The 25,463-nt window shown below is 36.9% G+C and overlaps 1 protein-coding gene across 9 annotated transcripts; it reads left to right on the top strand.

The window, feature by feature from the left end:
* The first annotated feature begins 19 nt into the window (after positions 1-19).
* On the top strand, positions 20-25,370 carry LOC128237448 (B-cell lymphoma 6 protein-like). Of its 9 annotated transcripts, none has more exons than XR_008261608.1 (8): positions 24-115; positions 3,528-3,643; positions 4,176-4,332; positions 4,658-4,767; positions 5,056-5,331; positions 5,877-5,982; positions 12,349-12,655; positions 12,854-12,987. XR_008261608.1 is itself a non-coding variant. In XM_052953003.1 (7 exons), exons 2-7 carry the CDS (start codon positions 3,560-3,562, stop codon positions 22,325-22,327), a joined length of 1,068 nt encoding a protein of 355 aa, XP_052808963.1. In that variant the 5' UTR covers positions 20-115; positions 3,544-3,559; the 3' UTR covers positions 22,328-25,370. The 9 variants fall into 9 exon arrangements, 7 of the variants coding, with proteins under 7 accessions (XP_052808963.1, XP_052808962.1, XP_052808966.1 ...); XR_008261607.1 differs by lacking the exon at positions 12,854-12,987 and adding an exon at positions 10,907-11,524 and having other exon boundaries at positions 12,349-12,484; XM_052953003.1 differs by lacking the exons at positions 12,349-12,655; positions 12,854-12,987 and adding an exon at positions 21,993-25,370 and having other exon boundaries at positions 20-115; positions 3,544-3,643.
* The last annotated feature ends 93 nt before the right edge of the window (positions 25,371-25,463 follow it).

Genomic DNA, 25,463 nt, shown 5'->3' with positions numbered 1-25,463 from the left:
AGTTTAAAAATCTCAGAGTAACCTCCCCTTAGTGAACCAAGCGGCGAAAAGAAAGCAACTTATTTTCCCCATTATTTGACGTGTTGCTCAAAATATTTTGCTTTGGTGGAGTTCTGTAAGTTGATTATATACTTATTTTCATTATGCGTTGACTTCTTGCCATAGAATGTTCATGAGCATCGAATAATTGCGAGTGCTAAACTTGAGTAGTTTTCGGAACACTTGGTAAGGTTACACACTACTATTACCTTAATTAAAGTTATTGTATATAATATAAATATAATATTTGTATCATGGATTTTGTTCTTTTAAGCTTACAATATGATGAACATAATAAAGTAAATCGCTCTAACCAACTAAGGCTTAAGCTAATTGGGCGTTTGGTTGGCTACCAGACAAATTGGCCCCTTACCAAATCGACCCCTAGTTAAAACGGTTACCTTTTCGGCCCCAATCCTGTAGATGTTTTGGCCCCTGATTAAGAAGACGTTTCGGCCCTTATTTTTATTTTGTTTTTTTATTTCAAAATATAAGAAAAAACATAAAATTTCAATTATTCACATAAAGCAGTATATATATATGCATAAAAAAAATAGATTTAAAAGAAAATATCTTAATACTTGAACACAAATATACATCAGATGATCTGAACAAAGACATTTATTCATGAGATTTATTTTTATAAAAAAATAAATCTTTAAACTTCAAAAAATCTTGAAATAATATACATAAGCATGCTGATAATATTTACAAGAGGTATAATGATATGTGTTTAATATCAAGTCCACTGTCTAAAACTGTATCAAGCACCTATTGCCTGCCATAGATGGCACCAACATTTCTCAAAAACTCATTAGTTGACTCTTTCCTTGCTTTGAAGTAATCTTCTATAGGGATGCCTTTTAAGATGGACAGTGCTCCAGCTAGCCCGTTTTTCAATGGTGCAGCGCCCGTGCCCCTTTTCTTACCGCCCTGCCCCCTTTTTGAGTAGTGCCCTTTTCACAAATGCTCTATTAGCCCCAAATATCCCGTTAGTGCCCTTTTTACTATTGAAATCATTATAAAAGATTGACAGTCCTTAATCCGCTGTCATAATTGAGACAAATTACGTAATACTTATGATAATAGTGTTCCCGCTAGGTGTCACCATGCCCCCATTGATTGCTTAAAATATGCCGTACTGCCCTTTCATCTTTCCATGTGCCTTGACCAAGTCATATGACAGCTAATTGTGTATTTGTGTAGTGAGCAGACGACCTGTGTATTCATAATCGGTCATCTACTAATCCGATAATTAGGAAGAGCCAAATAGGGAAACATCGGCAGGAGGCGTGCTATTGAATGTCAGCCAATCAGAATATACATTGAGAACTCGTTCAACCAATGATGAAAGTTCGTAAAATGCGATAGAAAATGCGAAGGGATGGTGAAAAATGTTGTGAAGCACAATTAAATCTTTTAAAATAATTGTTTATTGTATTGTACAGACGAGACTTGCCATTTTCAACGTTGTTGATTTGAAGCAGACGGCACTGCCGATATGTAAACATAAGAAAGGTGGCGCTAATACAATCAAATACATCACCTTTTCAGTAAATGTTTGGAAAGTTTATTTATAAAATATTCACGATGAAAATTTCTTTGTAATCCACAAAATTATGTTGATGCTTTATTTAGTATTTACTTATCATGTCCACGATCTTGTCAAAATTCGCCGAAACCGCCATTTTATCAGAACGATTTTCGGAGTTATTTTATCAAAATTCTATGTTTAATAAGTGATTTTTTTAAACCAGGGTAGTGATTTTTATTGTAATTTTATTCTAAAACATCAGCATATTAAACATTATTTTACCAAAGACAATTAAATAACAAACAGGCTGAATGTAACATTCGTACCCAAACCCGATCGTACCAAACTAAGATTAGTCCCCTACATTTATTTTTTTGTGTGTATCTATTTATTTGATGTTTAACTGTGTTTGTTTTTGTCTTCATCTTACAAAATTTTAAAAGAAATATGTGACATTGCACTAAAGAAGATGCCAAACAAGTACAATCATACTACAAAAAGACAAATTTTAATTTTGATATTAAAACACACCCTTCTAAATTTTGAGAAAAAACAACAACACCATTTTGTATAAGTCTGAAAATCATGGAAAATGATTTAAATTGAGTATAAAAACAAAACAAATTCTAGGGGGAGACCCCCCCCCCCCACATAAAAAAAAACACCTTGTGACAGGGGTGGACCCCCCACCCCCAACCTCTACACGACTCCTGTAGCTTGCCCTTTTCAAAACTCCACCCTGCCCTTTTCAAATCCTGGCTGGAGCACTGGATAATATTTAATGAAAAAAAAAGAAATCTGATAGTTAGAAGATGTTATTTTTTTCGAGACAGACGGTCTTATGGCGAATTGTCACATTCCACACAGGTGTCAGGCGTCGGAATTTGTGACACTTTACAAGCTTACAAGTTTATTCGTCTACACTCCGGTCACCAAAAAATGACAAAAAGTACACAGCAACTAAACATCATTATTATGCACTACAAATATTGAAATAAGGGTATATTTTTTATGACAATATTGAGAGCAATAGTATACCTCAAATAAGTACATATAATAAATTGATGGTTGAAACATAAAGGCAAAAGGAAAAGCAGTTAATCATATTTAATCATTTGAATTTGAAATTTTGGCCACGTAGCTTTTAATTTAATCATCTATTATCTTAGATTTATTGACATCAACTAAGCTGTACATCAGATTTAATCATTACCTGTCAGTTATTATTATTTATAATGGTAAAATGACCCAGGAAAGAACCCCGCTAATATAGATCTTTCAATTCATGATAAATTAAGAGTAGCACAGCAAGACATTTAAAAGAAATGGTACTTGACTTTAGAAACAATTAAATATATATACTTGAATTGAGATGTTGTTTATATTACTCAAATCTTCTTTAATCAACTGTGAAGAACATTAACAAATTAAAGACACTTACTCATTCAAACGTCTTTGAATGTCTTTTTCACACACACAACACGAACAGTTTACCTGGCAAAGAATGCATTGTTCAAAGACAAATTTTCTTTGAAGTCTTTATTGATCAATTAATATTTCACAGTCACAAAATACATCCTTACATTTTTTAACATTTTATATTAAAATAAGGGTTTAAATTTAGAATTTAATGATTTTTTTTATCAATGTATTTCATAAATATTTGATTTGTCTATTTGTGCATTTATAGATCTCATTTACAACTTCTTTTGAAATAAAATTTGACAAAATATATTGTTTCTTAATATATTCAAAATAAAAAATAAAATAAAATTAAGGGGCCGAAATGTCTCTGTTTAAAATCAGTAAGGGGCCGAAACGTCTCGAGTCAATTTAATTAAGGGGACGAAATGGCAGGGCCGAAACGTCTTAGGGGCCGATTTGGTAGTAGGCCGATTTGTCTCGCTCCCGTTTGGTTCATACCCCCACACATACATTATTTCTTTGTTTTCAGTGGTTGCAGTTTTCAGTGGTTGCAATTTGACTATGGGTGACATGGATGCAGTCAAATCTATTCCAGGATATGAAGCTATCCTGAAATCAGTCCTGAAGAACCAGATAAAAACATTGGTAAATGCTTGCTGAAAGGCCTTTCAGCTTGTGCATTACTTTCTATTCTATTAGGCCATGAACACACTACTCTTTACTGTTTTCAAAATGTTGAAATAACAAAGAGTGTGTAATAAGTAATTAGCTTTTAGCTTGACTATACAAAGATAAAGGAGGGCTTTAATACTCTCGTCAGCATCTGTGTCGGCGCCTGTTTAAAGTTGTTGTTTTTGACAGGCACATATTAAATCATTAAAGCATTTATTTCTTAGACAAAGCAGTTTTTAAGTTGAACGAGCTCTATAACAGCTTTTATGTCACTCGACTGATGCTTGTGAAACTTCTTTCAGTTTTTTTGAGAAATACCAGTATTAAAGACTCAATGGGTTTTTCTTTTTCGGCTTTGTACATGAACATGCTGTTCTACTGTGGGTCTAAGTATTCCACCAGCCAAGTAGGCCAGTGCTTCAAAAATTGCTAAGACTTTGTGTTACTTGATGAAATGTTTAACAAAGTATCTCTGAACTTAACATTGTCATTACATTTTCCTCAGGTTGACCAGCTTTATGAACAGACAGGGGAGGAAGTGGTTTTATTGACGGCAAGTCTGAAGGATGGCACGTTCTCCAATCTTGGCTCCCAGTCTGGAAAAAACTTTCTTGAGAACCATAGCAAACTTAAGACTGAGTTTTATGGATATTGTGTTAATGGTAAGAGCTTCTATATTTAAATATAATTATGTACAGCACTACACCTTACATGTGTGTATTTAAGTGATTCGTTTACTGAAATTGGAACTTGGGATAAGAGCCAGCTAGTTTATTATAAAACATGTTGAAAAATCTTGGTGTGATATTTGCATTGAGAACTTTGATTCGTCCAAGATTGCTAAACATTATTGACATGCACATGCAGAGATGCATGGCACATGCAGAGATCCATGTGAGATTCATTATACTTATATAAATTACTAAAATATGTATTATGTTTAACTGCTTCACCTGCAAAATAAATATTGTGTAACTTTTAATCCAGAACAAAAGAAGCATCCCCCTTCAGCAAAGAGAAAGCAGGATACAAAGTTGTCCCCCATCGCCATCAAGAAAGTCAAAGTCAACACACCGGGCACTCCAGTACAACCAGTGGTTTGTGATTTAGTTGTAATCATTCATTTGTTTTAACAATAACATAAAAAATGATCTATTTATATGCTTGGAGGATTGGAATACCTTTATGTTTTGTTTTTATTTCTTATTTAGGGAAATAGGTGTCCAAATAATGCAATTTTGTTCTAAAATTAAAAGTTTGGATTTGTTTTTGTTTCAATATATGCAGTATTTTGAAAATCTCACAAATCTAAGTGAACGTTAATTACTTCATGACATGGAACAAATATTTCAAATGAAATTAATAAAGTTTGTCATAATTTTTAGGCCAAGAAAACTCCACAGATTATCATTTTGCCAACATCAGCATCCAAGCCCATCTCCACCCCAACAATACAGACCCAGATGACCTCCACCCCAATAATACAGACCCAGATGACCTCCACCCCAATAATACAGACCCAGATTCAGAGTTCACACAGTACAGCTAAGCCTGGCACCTCTGTACAGGTCATGGGTGGGGCTACACAAGGGGCAGGTGCTCAAGATCCAAAGACCTTTATCTATTTTGAGCAAGAGGGAGCTAATTTTGTTGTTCACCAGGTAAGCCTTTATTCTTGGGCCGTTCTCTTTGTTATATGCAAGGAAAGTTGTGAATTTGGATCATGAAACTGTTCATTTTACCAAAAGCTGTAATCATAGAGTATATTTCAGTCAGTCTATTTTTTTCACCAAGGCTTACTTGTGTCAGGAGTAAAAGGTAGCATATAGTTGGTGAAACAGAAAGTTATAAAATCATGTTTTTTTTTTTAATTCATCTCTCAATTAATTAAATGATTATTGAAATACTTCAACTTGATGCCAAATATTGTGTAGACAGCATTATAGCATTCCAAGGTTAATTTATCTATATCTAAGTATAGTAGGGTTTAAACTGTCTCAAATAGTAATAATAGGAACTGACCAGCTACTAATTATTCTACTTAAAAAGTCACTTATTTTCAAAATTTGAATCGGCTCAGTTGAAATGTCCATTTTGGCAGGCTTATTGAGAACACTGTCTAAGTAGTGCACTTCATTAAGAAATGTATGATGGGTCAGTGTGAAAATTCAGCATCATCATTGGTAGTTGTAATTTCTGCATTCAGGGTGAAGGTGAAGAGGAGTATGGAGATTTTGGAGAGGAGTTTGAAGATGAGGGTGAGGAGGAGGAGGAGGTGTCTGTTACAACTGGGGTCACAACCCCCGGCAAAAGTAAGGGTCACGTTTGGTTTTTAACTTTTCTGTTTTTCATAGAAATTTGAGTATTCATTTAGCCTTGCTGTTATAGCCGCTGCTGTCCTAGGGTGCTCTTTTCCCTAGTTAAACTAATTGATTTTTGCTTCATTGTGACAAACTTTCATAGCTTAGTATGTTTGAATATTAAAACAAATACAAGTGTCCAGTAGATAGAGATGCCACTACATGTCCCAATTGGAGGTTTAACCGTAGGACTATTGGTGACATGGACACATGAACCAAGATACCTAATCGCATTTGTGAAGAATAATGACCAATAATATTTCCAAATTCACACACCTGCATCGCAAGCTTGGAATAAATTAGATGTCACTAAAAGCTTACCTAATACCTACACCTTGCCAAGTACTTGCTTTTCTGTTCACTTATGACTAAACACCTTGCCCATCGCCATCAAGAAAGTCAAAGTAACCACACCAGGCACTGCAGTACAACCAGTGCCTGTTTCTGCCACATGTTCTATATGTTTTTTAATATACACATATACCTTTGACAGCAGCAATTAAGTTATTCAATCACTTTAAGATAATTTGCTTTGCACATGTCGGTAGGTCGGTCCGTCCGTCGGTAGACCAAAGCTTGTCCGAGTGATAACAATTCCTGGACATATGGTCATCAAACTTCACATGAAGATAGGGCCTGACCAGTAGATGACCCTTATTGATTTTAGGGGCCATCGGGTCAAAGGTCAAAGTCACAGTGACCTTAAATGGTAAAAAGATTTTAAAGTTTGTCCGAGTGATTTATCAACAATGCCTAGACCTATGGTCATCAAAGTTGACATGGAGGCTGGGCCTGACCAGTAGATGACCCCTATTGATTTTAGGGGTCATTGGGTCAAAGGTCAAGGTAACATTGAGCTTGTATGATAAAAGGTTGTCCCATTGGTAATTTAACAATGCCTGCGCCTATGTCCCTCAATCTTGACTTGGTGGTTGGGTCTGAACAGAAGATGACCCCCTATTGATTTTGGGGGTCATCGAACCAAAGATCAAGGTCACATTGACCTTGAATGATGAAAGTTGTCCGATTGATAACTCAACAATGCCTGCACCCATGGCCCTCAAACTTGGAGGTTGGGCCAGACCAATAGATGACCCCTATTTAATTTGGTCAAAGGTCACAGTGACCTTGATGCCAACTCCACAATTCCTGGACTTATGGTCATCCGACTTGATATTAAGGTTGGGTCTGACCAGTAGATGATCGGTTTTGATTTTGGGTTTCATCGGGTCAAAGGTCAAGGTCACAGTGACCTTTAACAGGTAAAAGTAAATAAAGCTTCTCCCAGTGACAACTCGACAATGTCTGCACCCATGGCCCTCAAACTAAACTGTTGGGCCTGACATGTAGATGAGCCCTTTTAATTTAAGGGGTCATTGGGTCAAAGGTCAAGGTCACAGTGACCTTTAATGCAGAAGGTTGTCTGTTTAATAACTAGACACTGCCTGCACCCATGGCCCTCAAACTTGAAGGTCCATGAATATTTCATTCAATTGTCCAAATAATCCTGACAATATGGCACTCAGGGGGGGCATAATGTTTGACAAACATCTTGTTACTGTAGGTTCTATACAGAGTTACAGATAAGTTTTCCAATGTATTTGAGTATTACTCCACACTTTTGAAAAACTTATCTCACATTACAAATGAGTATTTCAAGTTTCTATTACGCCTTTTCTTATGCGTTTTGTTACTCATCGATTTTTGAACAATTGCGTTTTCTATGATTTTAATTGCACATTTACGCAAATACGCAGCTTATCTGTAACTCTGCTATACATGTATTTTGAGGTATAGAGTTTTTGTGTGAAAAGCGGGTTGCACAAGTAAATCTTACCTTAATATCTCTAAAATGTTTATACTCAGCTGAAAGTAACTGATGCCATTTGAGTCAGCGTCCTGAACAGAGCAAGGAGAAGGATTAACCAATCAGAATTAATTATATCAAAACAAGTTACCATTTAAGAATGGAGGTCACATTGATATTTAGTCCATTCTGAGAATAAATATTCAACTATATGTCTAATTAAACAATAACATGTCCTAATGAAGTCCTGGTCTTTGCCATAATTTTTAGCTCGACTATTCGAAGAATAAGGAGAGCTATCCTAGTCACCCGAGCGTCGGCGTCGCCGTAACCACTTATGTTAAAGTTTTTGTAAGAGTTTTGTACCACCTCAAATATTTTCAAAGACCATCGACATATGACTTTGAAACTTTGCACACTTGTTCACCATCATGCCCCCAACCCATACACAGGAGGAGGTAACTTGATCAAGCATTTTGACAAAATTATGCCCCTTTTTCTACTTAGAATTTACGTTATAGTTTGCGTACCACCTCAAATATTTTCAAAGTCCATTGACATCTGGCTTTGAAACTTCACACACATGTTCACCATCACGCCCCCAACCTGTACACAGGAGGAGGTAACTCTATCAAGCATTTTGACAAAATTATGCCCCTTTTTCGACTTAGAATTTAAGTTAAAGTTTGCGTACCACCTCAAATATTTTCCATTCAATTTATGTAAATATCTCAGCACATCATGTATTGCATTGAAATCTAATCTAACAAAACTTTTCAATCCATACACCGAAAAACGGCGGAATAGTCGAGCGCGCTGTCTCTAGAACTCAAGCAAACAACATGTTTTGTTTCTACTTGTGTTACCAGTGAATTTCATTCTATTTTATAAATGTATTTTTGTGCATAAATAATAGTGAATGGACAATTCAGGATTCATGCATGGATAGAATTTCGAGACTTTTACTACTTTTCATGTTGTAATTTGGCAAGACACAATAAAGTGTTAACCTGATTGGGCTACCATCCGGAATCTGCCCTTTTCTGAATTCTTATCATCAGTCTTTGGCAAGATCTTAGATATTTTTAGGTGAAAAGGATTTTGTTCTGGAATAGCAGTGTGCCAAATAAACGGTAGCTGGATCACACAAGGCGATGAAAAAATGATCCGGGCTGTAAAAAAATCCTTTAAAATAGCCCTACTGGCGATAAAATCATAGGGCTTCTTAAAAATGTTGGGTCATAATTTACCTTAACACCGTTTATCGACTTCCAGATACTTTCTCATCAGTACAGATGTTTTCTGATTCAGTGATCTCCCTTGTCACCAATACTTAAGAATCGTGTTGCTAACAGCAGAAGCAGCATATGTCGACAGGACCTCCACTACCACCCTCCCACCTCCATACACCAACATCCCCGACCCCTTGCAATATAGGTTGACAGACTGATATCTCACATTTTAGCTCACCTGAGCACGTAGCTTTTCCAATCGCACACCGTCCGGCCAGCTGGTGTCTGGCTGTCAACAATTGCATCAAACGAATTCTCCTTAATCGCTTGGCCAATTTAGATTAAACTTTTGATTTCCTTGGATGGTGTCCTTTCAAAATTGTTAAAAGAAATGAATTTCATGCAAAGTAAAAACTTTCAAAATGTTCTTGACAAAACCATGAGGCCTATGGCTTAGATATTCTTTTCTGAAACCGCTTGGCCCAGACCTTTGATATTTGGTATGTAGCATCATGCAGTGGTCCTCCACCAAGTTTGTTAAAATTATGCCACTAGGGATAAAACTGGCCAGGCTCTGGAGGTCACAAGTTTCCTTCAGAATTAAAAAGGGAAATCATTGAGAACCTTCTTTTCTCAAAACCCATTGACAAGACCTTTGATATTTTTTATGTTGCTTTATATAATGGCTCTCTACTAAGTTTGTTCAAATTATGCCTCTGTAGTCAAAGCAAGCCCCACCCCTTTTGACTTATTTTTGAAGCTACAGCATTGAAATTTGGACCATGTGTTTGGTTTTGAAAACAAATATCAATGTTGAGCTTGGATGACCTTGACTGTGACCTTTTGACCTTCTTTCATATTTTGTAGCTGATTTTATGAAATTTGGACCATGAGTGTAGTTTTGAAAACAAATATCAATGTTGTCCTCTGAGGACCTATACCTTGACATTTTGACCTGTTTTCTTATTTATGAAGCTACAGCAATAAAATTTGGACCATGTGTACGGTTATGAAAACAAATATCAATGTGATGCTTGGATGACCACAACCACTACATCATAAACAATTCTTGATCGTAGTTTATTCCCTTATTGCATTGCTATAAACCAATAAACTCAATTATTTTCATAAAAATAACAGGTTTAAATCTTTCACTCAGGTGCGCGATTTAGGGCCATCATGGCCCTCTTGTTTTAATCATCCCTTCTGAATCTGATCAAACATCTCCACACCATCACAAACTTACCTTCATTTCCCCTGTGTGATTTCAGGTAAGGTTGATGGGGAAATGAAGGCTCACTTTAATCTGCATGAGTCCATAGAGAACAAGTCCTTCTACCTTTGTGACGACTGTGGGCGCATCTATAAAGAGAAGAAATCGTACATCAGTCACATGATGGCCAACCATCAGGAGGGAGGGGATGTTCTGAAAATTCGCCAACCTATTGTGTGTCAGGCTTGTGGGATGACATTTAAGACTCCTTACACACTCAGGCGACACAAGGAAAGAAAAGGGCACTAAATTAACAGTGTGTTATCTTAACACAACTGTTTAAGAAAATGGAATGAATTTCTCTTACACATCACTTGTACATAAGTGTTCAAACACAGTTTATGTATCATTTCGTGAATCATTTGTAAGATAAGGGGTCAAAAATAAATTAGTATGAACTGAACAATATCTCATTTTTTCACCATTTCTTCTAAAACTCCTCACGACATAAACACACAAGTTCCACAGCATTTTAAATGAACATTAAAACAAAACATCTTTGAATCTTATCAGACAGCTTCACACCATCACTGACTTGCCTTCATTTCCCCTGTGTAATTTCAGGTAAGGTCCAAGGGGAAATGAAGGCTCACTTTAATCTGCATGAGTCCATAGAGAACAAGTCCTTCTACCTTTGTGACGACTGTGGGCGCATCTATAAGGAGAAGAAATCGTACATCAGTCACATGATGGCCAACCATCAGAAGGAAGAAGATGAGTTGAAAATACGCCAACCTATTGTGTGTCAGACTTGTGGGATGACATTTGCGACTACTTCCACTCTCAAACGACATAAAAAGAGAAAAGGGCACTGAATTTGTAGCATGTAATTCGTGATATGGACAAGTTTGTTTCTGTATTTGCAAATCCCATTTATCTTAAATTACGGAATAAGTAACTTAATGAAAAGACAGAACATGTCGAAGACTGTGATTAAAAATTTGTCTTGAAAAAAACAAATTCTCTTCCACAACAAAAGCGATTTTAGGGTGTTATTTTTTTTTGCTGAAATGTGTTCTCAACGTGATGGGCTTTTGGGTTTTGTTAACAATGTTGCATTTAAAAAAAAAATCCGCGTCCATCCAACCTTCAAGAGAATATTTCTCAGCACGATATTCAGGATCAGTGTGAACATGGGACTGTCACCTCGGGTCAAAACTAGGTCACACCATTCTGAGTATGGTCAGCAACATTAACTTTTTCCTCTATAAACATACGTCCTGTTGCAAATTTGAATTTGTCGATTGAAAAATCGGGCTTTAATGCATTTTCCGAATTAACCTCTTATTTCAACTAAGGCTGACACTTAATAATAAGCAATATTAGGGAATGTCAGAAAGCAGGTTTTTATGATCTAGATTAAAAAAGAAATCTTGAATACATAGCCCCTGCTCAATTGTATGAATAATACTGGTATCTCTTTGGTACCCTTCATCTCTTATACAGCTTCTCCCTACTCAATGGCACCCATTTCCAAGGTGCTCATCTCACTGAATAATCATTTTTGTTACTTAAAAATAAAGAGGTATCTGTAGGAACATCACAAAAGTTTTAAATGTTCTCAACTTAGTTATAATCTGTTATACTGGCTGAAGTTCAATACACACAAATGTGTAGCATAATCAAATGTGACCTTAAAATCATTTCAATTTACGACTTAGATTTTTTAAGACTGAAATGGGCCAAGGCTTGAATTGTAAGATTGCAGATTGTAAGGCTGAAGATTGTAACATTCTTGCGTAACACCATTTTTGGCTTAAGCTGTGTTTCAATAAAAATATTGTAAGGACATGTATCGCATAGATGCTTCATGTAGCTTACGGTTAAACCCGAGCACTCTTAAGCAGCGTATGGTTTACGACTAAGATATCTCATTGAAAGGGGGCCCAGAGGATTATTAATTTAGAAAAAAATCCACACTTCTGGCCCCAATGAATTATCTTCCATGTCTCTGCACCGACACTGACTTCACGTGTCTTACCTTCATTCCCCGTGTGTGATTTCAGAAAGGTTCCGTGGGGGAATGGAGGGCCACTTTAACCTGCATGAGTCCATACAAAGCAAGTCCTTCTACCTTTGTGACGACTGTGGGCGCATCTATAAACAAAAGAATGACTACATCAGTCACATGATGGAAAACCATAAGCAGGGAGAGGATGTGTTGAAAACACGCCAACCCATCGTGTGTCAGACTTGTGGGATGACATTTAAGACTCCTTACACGCTCTTGCAACATAAAGAAAGAAAAGGGCACTGAATTTACAGTGTGAAATCACAACTGGAAATGGAATGACTTTCTCTGTGACAGCACTTGTAAATAATGTCTTTGAACACATTTTTTATGAATCAAGTCTGAGGGTTTATTCTTTTTAATATCTGCCCCTCAAATGATAAAGAAGTTAAAATCAAGTTAAAAAACTGTGAAGAGTACTGTGGAATAACAGTTTTAAGTTAGGTTGGCTAGTATGGACGTTCCCCTGGATGATACCTTGTCCCCTTGTGTCATTTCAGAGGAGCAATATCATCAGGAGGGGAACGTCCCACTGCCCCCCGGCCCTACTCGCTTTTCCTGCCCTACCTACTCATGTGATGTTTGCGGAAAACTGTTCCGGCTGAAACGTGACCTCGAGAGGCATCAACCCATTCACTTTGATGATAGGCCGTTTCAGTGTAGTGACTGTGAGTTAACATTCAAGACGAAACATTTACAGATGGTCCATAGCCGAAGGATGCATGGCCAGGCCTCCGAATCCCAGACCATCACCGTTATTCATGATATGAACCTGCAGGAATGAAACTTGATAAAAGACTTGCTATTATTATGGCACTGATTATGGAAATATTTTTAAGTGCCGTCTTTATTGTCATCGTGGAAACATGTACCGTAGGTGATGCTTTCGAATGCTGTTTTGGAAATTGAATATTATGCTTGATTAAGTTACTTTGTTGAAGGAAAAAATGGATACAAATCTATAACATTGACAAAGGACATCTGATCTTTAATTTCTCACTTATTTGTGATTGTTTTGAATTGTTATGATGTTGTACAAAATGTAAATGAATGGTTTTCATTTACATTTCAAATAAAGAATGAACAAATTAAGGAGTTATTTGCTTAAATGAAATATTATGTAGTAAATAATGATTTACCGAACAACAAAGTTTTATCCCAATTTAATTACAAGACCTACCATGCTACTTAAGTAGGTAGTGGTGCAAATTTAAATAAAACATGCATTTCAAAAGTTGCCTGTATCATACTGACATGTGCAATGAGTAAGCTAAACTCAGCAAACGAACTGAGTGGCCAAAAGGTGGTCAGCTGTAGAATTGAACACACAGTTACCGATACACTATTCTTATCTTCTTGGTTGGCGGATCCATGGTATAATGGTCTAGTGGTTAGACAATTGACTTTGACCCATGGGTGACCAGTTCAACCCCCCATTGATCATGATGGTCTTTCGGAACATCAATGCGCACATTAAAAAACCATGGCAGCTCTAATTATCCCCCGCCTTGAAAAAGCGAGGGGATATAGTAATGGTAGGCGCGCTTCCATGCGTGCGTGTGTGCGTCTGTCCGTCCCACATTCATTTCTTTGCATCTCCTCTTACATTTCTCATGTGATTTCTACCAAACTTTCACAGATTGATGATCATAAAGTGAAGCAGCGCATATTGTCAGGCTTTCCGAATTCGACCATTTTTGAAAGAGTTATTGCCCTTTGCTTATTTTACATATAAAATTGGTTTCTACGCAACTCCTCTTACGTTTTTTTATGCGATTTCTACCAAACTTTCACAGATTGATGATCATAAAGTGAAGCAGCGCATATTGTCTGGCTTTTGAGATTTGACCATTTTTGAAAGAGTTATTGCACTTTGATTATTTTACATTTAAAATTGGTTTCTTCACAAATCCTCTTTAACGTTTTTCATGCGATTTCTACCAAACTTTCACAGATTAATGACTATATTGTGATGCAGCGCATATTGTTAGGATTTTGCGATTTGACCATGTTTGAAAGAGTTATAGCCCTTTGTTTATTTTACATTTAAAATTGGTTTCTTCGCAACTCCTCTTACGTTTTTCATGCGATTTCTACCAAACTTTCCCAGATTGATGACTTTATAGTGACACAGTGCATATTGTCGGGCTTTCGCGATTTGGCCATTTTTGAAAGAGTTATAGCCCTTTTTTTTACATTTAAAATTGGTTTCTTCACAACTCCTCTTACGTTTATGAATATATAGTGACGCAGGGCATATTGTCAGGCTTTTGCAATTTGACCCTTTTTGAAAGAGGTATTGCCCTTTCTTAATTTTACGCATTTCTTATGTTCCTGAGAAACTACCCTTACCATTGATTGGCTTTCGTTACAAAAAATGCCCCCATGAGGCGGGGGATATAGCTGTCTGTGACCGCTCTTGTCCTTGTTAATTCTGTCGGCACAATACCCAACAATCTTACCAATACACTCACTGAGGCCAACTCTCATGGATAGTCACTTGACATCATAAGAGTTCGCCCCTACACCATTGTTACATCATGAAGGACCAGGCCTGGGCCTGCTCAAGGGGAATTTATCCGTCGAATGGGACTTTAAGAAAAATTAAGATAAGTCTTAATCAAACAAAGTAGTGTTGTTCTGATGATCAGACACAATGAGGCTTCATATCTATTGCTGTAAGTGCATATTATAACAAATTTGAGGATGGTGTTTAAACATTCAATCAATATTTTGCTGGATTTTTCATAGAAAATTTACGGGTTTTAGAATGGCGAAAAACCGGGCGGGAGGGTGGGCGTTAAAAATTCTGCGTTTAAATTTTCATTTTATGTAATAAAATCAAGAGTTTTTATCCAATGGTTATCAAACTTGGTCAGACCTTTACAATATGGTTCAACCCGGGTCAAAATCTAGGTCAAAGGGTCAAATCTTAGGAAAAATATTTCCACGTCATAAATTCAACATTTTTGTCATTTGTCTGCATAATATCTTGCTTATTTTTTTATATAGGTCTTCCCGGGTCAAATTCTAGGTCACTATGTCAAATCTTAGGAAAATCTTTTCACATCATAAATTCAACAATTTTTGTGAAATCTTTATGAAACTTGGTCAAAATATTTGTTTGCATAATATCTTGAAAGTTCTTTAATATGGGTCATCCCCAGTCAAAATCTAGGTCACAAGGTCAAATCTTAGGAGAAAGAATTTCACAGTCATAAAAATTCATTAATCAGGGGCGTAACTGAGCCGTTTTGAAATGTACTCCCTTGCTAGGGGGGGGGGGGTTCCAGGGGCATGCCCCCCCCCGGAAATGTTTTTAGAGAAGGAAGCGATTTACTGGCATTTCGTGACTTTCCAGAAGCTATAATGACGACATATTTGGTTGAAATAAAAATCAAAACAGATAGGTTAAATGTTAATATATTGTTACTCTGACGCACAGTACATTTTATAAAACATGACTGATTTCATAAAATTTCCTTATTGTGTCTTTCACAAGGGACATTAAGCTTTAAACCTTGAACACAAACGCAAGGCGTCTGTTTTGTTGGTAAGCAATCTTGTCGACAACGTGCTCAGCACTGACTTTTCTCTCTATACACATTCATGAGACAGTGTCGTATGCTTGGGTAAAGGGCTTTGCTTGCAACCGTAATTAATTCCGCTAGAGACGCCGGGGCAACTGGACGGTCAACCGCCAACGACGCGTCCGTCCACCACATACGCCACCGCTCACACTCGCGCACAAAAATGGTTTCATCCAGATCAAGGCATGCGTGGAAGGCTTGGTACATTTTCTCTCTATACACATTCATGAGACAGTGTCGTATGCTTGGGTAAAGGGCTTTGCTTGCAACCGTAATTAATTCCGCTAGAGACGCCGGGGCAACTGGACGGTCAACCGCCAACGACGCGTCCGTCCACCACATACGCCAGCGCTCACACTCGCGCACAAAAATGGTTTCATCCAGATCAAGGCATGCGTGGAAGGCTTGGTACATTTTCTCTCTATACACATTCATGAGACAGTGTCGTATGCTTGGGTAAAGGGCTTTGCTTGCAACCGTAATTAATTCCGCTAGAGACGCCGGGGCAACTGGACGGTCAACCGCCAACGACGCGTCCGTCCACCACATACGCCAGCGCTCACACTCGCGCACAAAAATGGTTTCATCCAGATCAAGGCATGCGTGGAAGGCTTGGTACATGTCATCGATACTCTCCCGGGGAAGACCGTCATTCTGAATCTACAAAAATTGCCAGTGTTGCGACCTATGTTTCTTTATTTATTAAATAAAGCAGTTTACTATAAATCATATACCAGATTTTGTAAACAAATCAAAGGATGTATATATGTATGTCAAAAGATATCTTTAATGAAAGAAGCTTTTGGGCACAGAATTTACCATGGCCCTGCATCAAGCGTGTTTCTAATTCTGCCAGCAAGTGGTTGACGAAAGGCATACACATGTTTCTCTTCCAAAATGCAGACGTGTTGACTGGGGCGTTTGGTCGATTTTGTTGACGACCATAACGTCTGGGAGCGGTGGGTATGACGTCTACGCCACCAACAATGTCGATCGCATTCTGAAACAGGCTGTTCCAGTCTTCATCGTCATTTCTCTCTGCCTGAAAGTATTAGGATTCATATGGTGCTGCGGGCATTGAAATAAATTATTATGTATATAATCAGTTAATGCTTACACGTTTGTGCTGAATTTTTAATATTTATCATGAAAAATGGTAAATAAAATTTACCTGAAGAAGAACCATAACGACCCGTGTGCCGTTAGCTGCACGAAGCAAGTCACAGTCTTTCGCCTGTAGCATGTTAGACAGTGGAACTAGGGCTGACAGAATATGTTCCATGGCCACCAGGTTCACAATGAATTCGAAATTCGTAACTGACAATTTGTATATCCCCTTCATCGGCAAGTCGGTCGAGAGTCGTTACCAGGGTCCTACAGGATCAAGAAAAGTATGTCCGTACCAGTATGGTGTTTTGTTAACAATAAAACAACATTTACGCAATGATTTCATTTTCGACATAATCAAGATTGTGTTATACTTAAATGATACAAGGAATGTGTGCAATGCATCCGCACATGCTGACTAGCGAGTCTCACAAATAGATCGGAGCTGCGTCCGTTCCACCATGCCTTCCTTTCTGACATCATCTTCTGCAAGCGTTTCTTGGAATTGAAGTAAACATTTTGCGGAGTAGTTAAAGGCGAATGCCACCTGATGCGTACTCATAATGTTTCCAGCATAAACCTCTTTGGGGCGAGGTTCAAACAATGCGCCTTGCAAAATCATATACAGTACCATACCAGGTACAGTACTGACTGTTTCCTTTAAAATAATGCCTGTGTACAATCCCCTAGCATGGAAAAAAATATATTCATAACAAAACATCCAATACTCGGTACAGATGGCAATAAATGAACGATACATCGGTGCCTAACTTTAGTTACTTAGTATACAAATCCGACGTACATGTAAACCTTATTTCATGAAATATTTGTATATCTATATACAGTGCCGAGCAGTTATTTAAAACATACAAACCTTGAGGGGAAAGAACATCAATGTGCCTCGTCCCATGAAGTGGACAATAGGTCAAACTTCTGGGCATCAGTCAAAGGCTGAATACTGCTAGTAAAACATCCTGATATGGCGGATAAACACATGAGGATGCCATTTTGAAATGGCTGATTACTGGAATAACCTCAGTGTACTTATATAGATGATGTCAAAAGCGTGACATCATTGAAGGTATAGTTAGAATTAAAAAAGCGGTAACATTTTGTTATCACTCTTCTGCAGACTGACTAGGAAGTGATAAATTCGAAACAGAGTTCTGACAAACCACAGAGTCAGTACATATGTGCATAGCCCCCTAAGCCTCTGGTTTTTATAACTGCTTTCAAAGTTTAAGCCTTTCTCCATTTCTGATAATGGAATCGAATTGTACGCACGGGCGTACCGGAGTACGCCTAGTTACGCCCCTGTTAATATTTGTCAAATCTTTATGAAACTTGGTCAAAATATTTGTCTATAAATGAATATGGGTCACCTATGAAACTTGGTCAAAATATTTGTCTATAAATGAATATGGGTCACCTCAGATCACCACTGACCACAAAGCTGTCTGGATTGCCTTTTAAGTGTTTACCATTATCATTTAAGGTTAACCATTTCATATAATCATGCTTACACAATGCTTACCAAACCTATCTTTATCAGTCAACAACTAAATTCAATTGCTATTTTATAAACACAAATCCCAATCATGAATTTCATATCTACCCATATTTAAAAAAAAATTTTTTTTTATTAACATTAAGACTATTTGTGTACATGAAATCTTAGATGATAAAGTGTGTCATTTAGGGTCAAAAACAAGGTCTCTGGGACAGATCTTATTGGAAAAGTTGATGTATTTATAAAATGTTCATTTTTCCTCACACAAATGGAATAGTTTCTGTTGATCAGGTTATTTGTATGAACAATATCTCCGATAAGTATAGATATGGGTCTTTTTGGTTAAAAATACTAGGTCACTTACTCAAATCCTAGGCTTGCAAAATTGCATCATCAAATAAAAAACCCAGCTTTAATGCGGCGTTGCCGCCTTGTTTTTACTTAAGAAAGCAGAAAAAAGAAGGGTTTATTTAAAAGATGGTTAAGCAGAACTGAAAAATTAACCTATCACACCATAATCAAAACTTTGAGCCATAATAATTGTGTAAATATCTGAAAAGTCACCTTTTTCTTTCTGCTTTCACTTCAGGGCAAGAAAGTCTGCCCCCTTCCTTGCCTGGAACTGTCCTTGGGAGGCCTGCATCAATAGTTACTTGTCCCGAATGCAACAAACTGTTCCGAAGACGTACAGAATTTGAACAACATTACAGATCCCATACAAAAAGTCAACCATATTTATGCAAAGAGTGTGATAAAAGATTCAAATATCATAGCGGATTTTTTGCTCACATGAGAACTATCCATGGTGTACATGTCAGTACGAAATTTGTGGACGGAAAAGCAATGGTGTTTAGGAGGTAGTGACATAAAAACTTGTTACATCAGTTGGGCTTAAACTTTTACGAGTGTATGACTTGAGTGTGATTGGAATATCAGTGATGTGATTTGTCCGCGGATTTGCGGAATTTCGCGGATCTTATGGCCCCCTCCCCCCCCCCCCCCCCCCACAAAAAAAACAAAAACATTTTTTTTTAACTGATTTAAAAAGTTTATAGAGTGCTTTTGGTTGTAAGTGTTGATATTCCAGTTTGCTTCAAATTTGAAGTCAGAAGAACCTTCAAAAGAGCTTCTAAAAAGCCAGTTTTTCTTATACAGCGGTGTGTTCTGACCCCAAAAGTACCCCCAAGAACCCATGGCCGAAATGGTTTCAGCCCTCCAGTTGCCAGGTCAATCACATCCCTGAATATTGTTCTAGTTCACTTTTCAGGCATAACAAGTTTTGATATACTGGAATTGGCAAATATTTTTGGCTTATCTGGAGTGTATCTATTTGTTGTATAAAAGATGTACGAGTAGCTCCATCTTCATGTAAACATCCAAAAAACTGTAGGGTAACACATTTTATTTGACATTGATAACATTGTTCACATTGTTAACCAAGTAAATTCATGGTCTTTAATCTTCTTGACTTTTCTTGAAACTGTGTTAAACAATTGCTTTTACTTGTGGTACTTAAAAACAATCAATTATCAAAGCTTTGAGTTGTCAAGCTTTAAGCCTTAGGTTCACAATGGAAGTTCTTTAGCCCCTTTTTGGTACATGAGACTAGCTCATGTTTTCATAATTTTCCAGGTATCGCATCTGAAAACACTTACAAATATTTTGCTCTTTGATACCGAAATTGCAGAAAAAAATGCAATCCAAGATTGAAAAAAACAACAAGTTGTAGTGGGGAGCAAACCCATGCTGGTACAGTGAAGAAAAAACTAGAAAACCGATATTTTATGCACATGCCCACAGCGACTCCTACTAAGCTGATGGATTTTTAGAAAAAAAAAGAGATATTTTAAAAACATTGCTAACACCATATGATAATGTCAATCAACCAATCACACTACAGCCTTGTTGAATCCAGTTAGTAAGGCATTTCAAAATTGTGGACTGCATAGACACTATTTGAGCATATATCATCATTTCTTGAAGGGTTCCAGCTGTCAGTATCTTATTTTAAACACTCCTAATTTCGTAATATGAAAAGTGCATTTTACAAACAATGAACGAGTCCATTTAAGGAATATCTGGAGCTCAAATGGATATTGCACAGTACACTGAAAATTGTGGCATTGTACTAACAAAATAGTTAATTGACCAGTTTTCATATAGTGAAACCTGGTTATTAGAATGAAAAACGCCGGGCGGCGTCAAACTCACCTATGAAACTGAATAATTTCAATAAGGGTTGACATATCTTGACCAAACTTGGTCTAAAGGAAGAGTTTATGGATACCTTTTATGGGATTGTGTTTGGGGTCCCTAGAGTCATGGTCAAGGTCACTGTTACTTAAAATAGAAAAACGGTTGAAACTGAGTAACTTTAGTAAGGGTTGACATATCTTGACCCAACTTGGTATAAAGGAAGAGTTTATGGATACCTTTCATGGGATTGCCTTTGGGGTCCCTAGAGTCAAGGTCAAGGTCACTGTTACTAAAAATAGAAAAACGGTTGAAACTGAATAACTTTAGTCAGGGTTGACATATCTTGACCCAACTTGGTATAAAGGAAGAGTTTATGGATACCTTTCATGGGATTGCCGTTGGGGTCCCTAGGGTCAAGGTCACTGTTACTTAAAATAGAAGAATGATTGAAACTGAATAACTTTAGTCAGGGTTCACATATCTTGACCAAACTTGGTATATAGGAAGAGTTAAGGAGACCTTTCATGGGATCCATATAGGGCTTCTAGGGTCAAGGTCAAGGCCACTGTAACTAAAAATAGAATAATGGTTGAAACTGAATAACTGTAGTCAGGGATCACATATCTTGACCAAGTTCCTTTAAAATCATTTTCATTTTCCAGCACCAGAGTTTGATGATTTACTAAAATCACCAATAATAACAATATCTATATGTGCCATGACAAAGTAACATAATTATCTTTTTTTAATTGATTGACCTTTCCCTTTAATATTTATTTCCACTCTTATGTATGCTTCCTGTCTTCTGTGTATATCCTCTAACCAATTTGGCATGTTCTTATACATACACACAACACACAACGAATCAACTTAATTATAATTCTCACAACACAGGCTGAAGTTCTTCTGTCAATCATTGAAAACCTGGTTTCGTCGCATTGTGGCGTTTCTTGTCATTAATTGATATGATGGATTGTGGAAGAAAATGAAGGTGTATTAGGTTCACAAGGGGGTGGGGGTTACAATCTCACAGTGCACATAGTATAGGTATGAAGCCCCATGACTCTGACTAAAATATTTGAGTTATGCCCTTTGTCACTTAAAATATTGACAAGGGTCCATTTATGGTGCTCTTGTTTGAATCACAACAAAAAAATTCACTGGTGCACAGCTTCATGATTCTATTATATTCATATTACTTATTCTGATGTTGCAGTGAATTTTTTTGTTTAACAGAGCCTGGAAACAAGAGATCGAGGGAATACAGGTACAAGTACAAGCCCAAAGGCAAGCCGATCACCGAAGCCGTTGCCCCTCCAGCTCCCGCGGCAACCATCAGCCCATCCATGCAAAAACGACTCAGCAAGCTGCAGACCAGCAAACTTTGCTGTGAATTATGTGGGAAAGTGTTTGTGCGGCCGGACCACCTCAAGAGCCACATGACCATGCATTCCGGTGAATCCCCGTTCGCATGTAAGCATTGTGGGATCAGTTACCGCCGACAAAACAACCTTGACATTCATGTGCGCCAACATCACAGTCATTTGTTGGATGATATTGAGGAAATTTAATAGCTTTGTAGCATTGTTGTGGGAACTGGGGAGAGTTATAAGCATGGTATTTTCTTTCTATGCTTCTTTACAACATTTGACTGGAAAAAAATTGAACATTGGAGTTCAAATCTTCCTTAGTTTTATAGCAATTGTAGGTTGCATTATACCAAATCACAAGTTGACATTGTCATGTAGTGATTTAAGATTTGTCAGAGAAAATGAGCGTTATGTAGAAAACAGAAACCTTTTCTCATCTTATGTGAAGGATATGGTCTCATAAGCTGACAAACATAGCTATTTGAAAATTCTCCTTTAATTCTGTAGGTCAAGATCAGTTTGTTTTTTCATATCCATCCCCTGGTTAAACAATGTTCTTTTTCTGGATGATATGATGCTTCTACTGGACTCGTTTTTGCTGTCTATGTCAGTTTTTTTTATTTGAAACTATAAACTTATGGTTTTTTTTCAGATTGCATGTTGTTTTGTTGACATAAATGAGTTTATATGAAGTGAACAGGGTTGGAATTTTGACTGACAAACTTGCAAAATGGGACCGATATTTGAAAATTGTGATGACATTCTTGCGTCATTGGGTAATTGAACTCTTCTTAACTTACTTCCTATCCTTCAAAGATAGCTTAGACCAATAACAAATCCTACTCCCAGATGAAAGTAAGCAAAAATATGACAGAAATTAAATAAAATCATCATGTATTGCAGTTTTATATGTTGAATAAACAAAATAAATGAAATCACACTGTGTGTGGGTCTTGTCATTTTGGGAGTAAGCTCAAAAGGCACTCTCAAAAAATTAAGGTGTCTTGGAAATTTAATTTTAACCCTAGTGACCAACAATATATTTTTGAAAGTTTAAGACCTTTCTAAGGTCAAAGAATTTTTTTTTTTGTGAGAAAAGTAAAAATCTAAATTTAGGGCAATATTTTTATCTTGACATACCTTAGTGCACTGTACATGTATATTATGTATATATATGACTTTTTTAACAAATTTCAGAAGGTACTTCTGCAACATTGTTATAATGAAATTTGTACAGTTTATTCTGTGGTGTATTTGGAAATATTACCAGTTACTTTGTATTAAATATTATTTTATCATTTTATGAATTGAAGAGATGAGAGATATTGGCTAAAAATAAATAAAATATTTTAATTTTACTTCAGTTGATAAACTTTGGCTTTGTTAATGTTGATATACTGACAATTGTGAGATTAAATCTGATACCATTATGACAGGTCAACTGTTATTCATTTGTGTGTACTGTTTTCTTGTTATTGAATAATGCTTTATCTTTACAGGCCCAAATTTCTCGAAACTTTTGACTGTACAGGCTTAATTATTATGTCTCCCCCATTCATGGGGAGACATATTGTTTTTGCCCTGTCCGTCAGCCAGTCAGTCTGTCAGTCTATACATCACACTTCGTTTCCACTCAAAAACTATAGAACACTTAGACCCAAGAGCTTCATACTTGGTATGCTGGTTGGTCATGACTAGTAGATGAACCCTATTGATTTTGTGATCAGTAGGTCAAAGGTCAAGGTCGCCGTGAACTTGAGGTGAAAAAACGGTTTCTGTTCAATAACTGAAGATCCTTTGGGTCCGGGAACTTCATACTTGGTATGCTAGTTGTTCATGACTAGTAGATGACCCCTATTCTTTTTGAGATCAAAAAGTCAAAGGTCAAGGTCCCGGTTACCTTCAGGTAAAAAAAACGATATGTTGGCGGTGACCTTAAGCTTAAAAATGGTTGTTGCATAATAACTAAAGATCGCTTGTACCCAGGAACTTCATACTTGGTATACTAGTTGGTCATGACTAGTAGATGACTCCTATTGATTTTGAAATCAGTAGGTCAAAGGTCAAGGTCACTGTGACCTTGAGGTGAAGAAATGGCTCAGCTCAATAACTAAAGAATGCTTGCACCCAGGAACTTCATACTTGGTATGCTAGTTGGTCATGACTAGTAGATGAACCCTATTGATTTTGAGATCAGTAGGTCAAAGGTCAAGGTCGCCGTGACCTTAAGGTGAAGAAACGGTTACCACTCTGTAACTAAAGAACGCTTGCACCCAGGAACTTCATACTTGGTTTGCAAGTTGGTCATGACTAATAGATGACCCCTATTGATATTGTGATCAGTCCGTCAGTTAGTCAGTCTGTATGTCACTCTTAGTTTCTGCTCAATAAATAAAGAACGCTTGCACCCAGAAACTTTATACTTGGTATGATAGTTGGTCATGACTAGTAGATGACCCCTATTGATTTTCATGTCCATCATTTATTTTTTCTCAGCTATGACCACACAATAGAGGAGACTAGCGCTTTTTCAAAAAAGCAATCTCTAGTTTTATTTCAATTAGAGAAAAATAAATACTTTAACTTGTGTAATGTGCGAGACCAAAGACGCAACAGGTCGCTTCAAAGAAAAGCATGCTTGACCCTGAAGGGGTCCACTGGTCTTTATATACAGTAAATTCTCAATCCACTCGGAGCCCGGCTTTGCTAATTTGCATATTACCAAACAAGTACATCAACATACTATGAACGTACTTCCAGAATGTTAAACTATGAACGCACATCTGCCTACAGGGGGCGGTTACACTTGATTTTGATAAATGAAAAATTATACTTATGATTAACATAAAGATATCTTCAATTAAGTCTGAAAAATATTTAAACGGGTAATTGCAAATTATAGAAAATTGAGAAAAGTGAGATTAGCTTAATCCTGTTATAAGGGACTTAAGAAGTTTCGAGAAAATGAGGCTAGGAGTTCTATAGTTCAGGATCAAACCAAACGATTTTTTTTAAGATAGGAAATTTGCATTAAAAATAGCAGGTACCTAATATTGAATATAAATGACTTTGGAAACAAGTTCAAAAGGGTTCTGAGCCCATTTACCTTGCTTTAGGCACGAATCCCTCATAGTCGATCAGACCACCTGGTATTTTTCAGGATTTACATTTAACAGCTGTTAGAATTGTCAAAAACTATTATGTACATTCTTGTGTTTGTTTTGGAATAAATACTGTAAGCACTGATAGCAGTTCGTTATTTGTGTAAGACACAATGTGTTAAATGTAATAGTCAGTCGGACTATTCTCATTTAAACTTTAGGAGCCTGATTTAACA

The sequence above is a fragment of the Mya arenaria genome, chromosome 6 (assembly GCF_026914265.1).
Source record: "Mya arenaria isolate MELC-2E11 chromosome 6, ASM2691426v1".
Taxonomy (NCBI): domain Eukaryota; kingdom Metazoa; phylum Mollusca; class Bivalvia; order Myida; family Myidae; genus Mya; species Mya arenaria.
Note: the sequence above shows the minus strand (reverse complement) of the source record. Positions and strands in the feature narration are given on the sequence as shown.

Bases quoted from the DNA above. Each gene is read 5' to 3' on its own strand.
- LOC128237448 (XM_052953003.1), top strand. From the start codon at position 3,560: ATGGGTGACATGGATGCAGTCAAATCTATTCCAGGATATGAAGCTATC. The intron at 4,333-4,657 runs GTAAGAGCTTCT...CTTTTAATCCAG, and splicing joins TTATGGATATTGTGTTAATG to AACAAAAGAAGCATCCCCCT. The intron at 5,332-5,876 runs GTAAGCCTTTAT...TTCTGCATTCAG, and splicing joins CTAATTTTGTTGTTCACCAG to GGTGAAGGTGAAGAGGAGTA.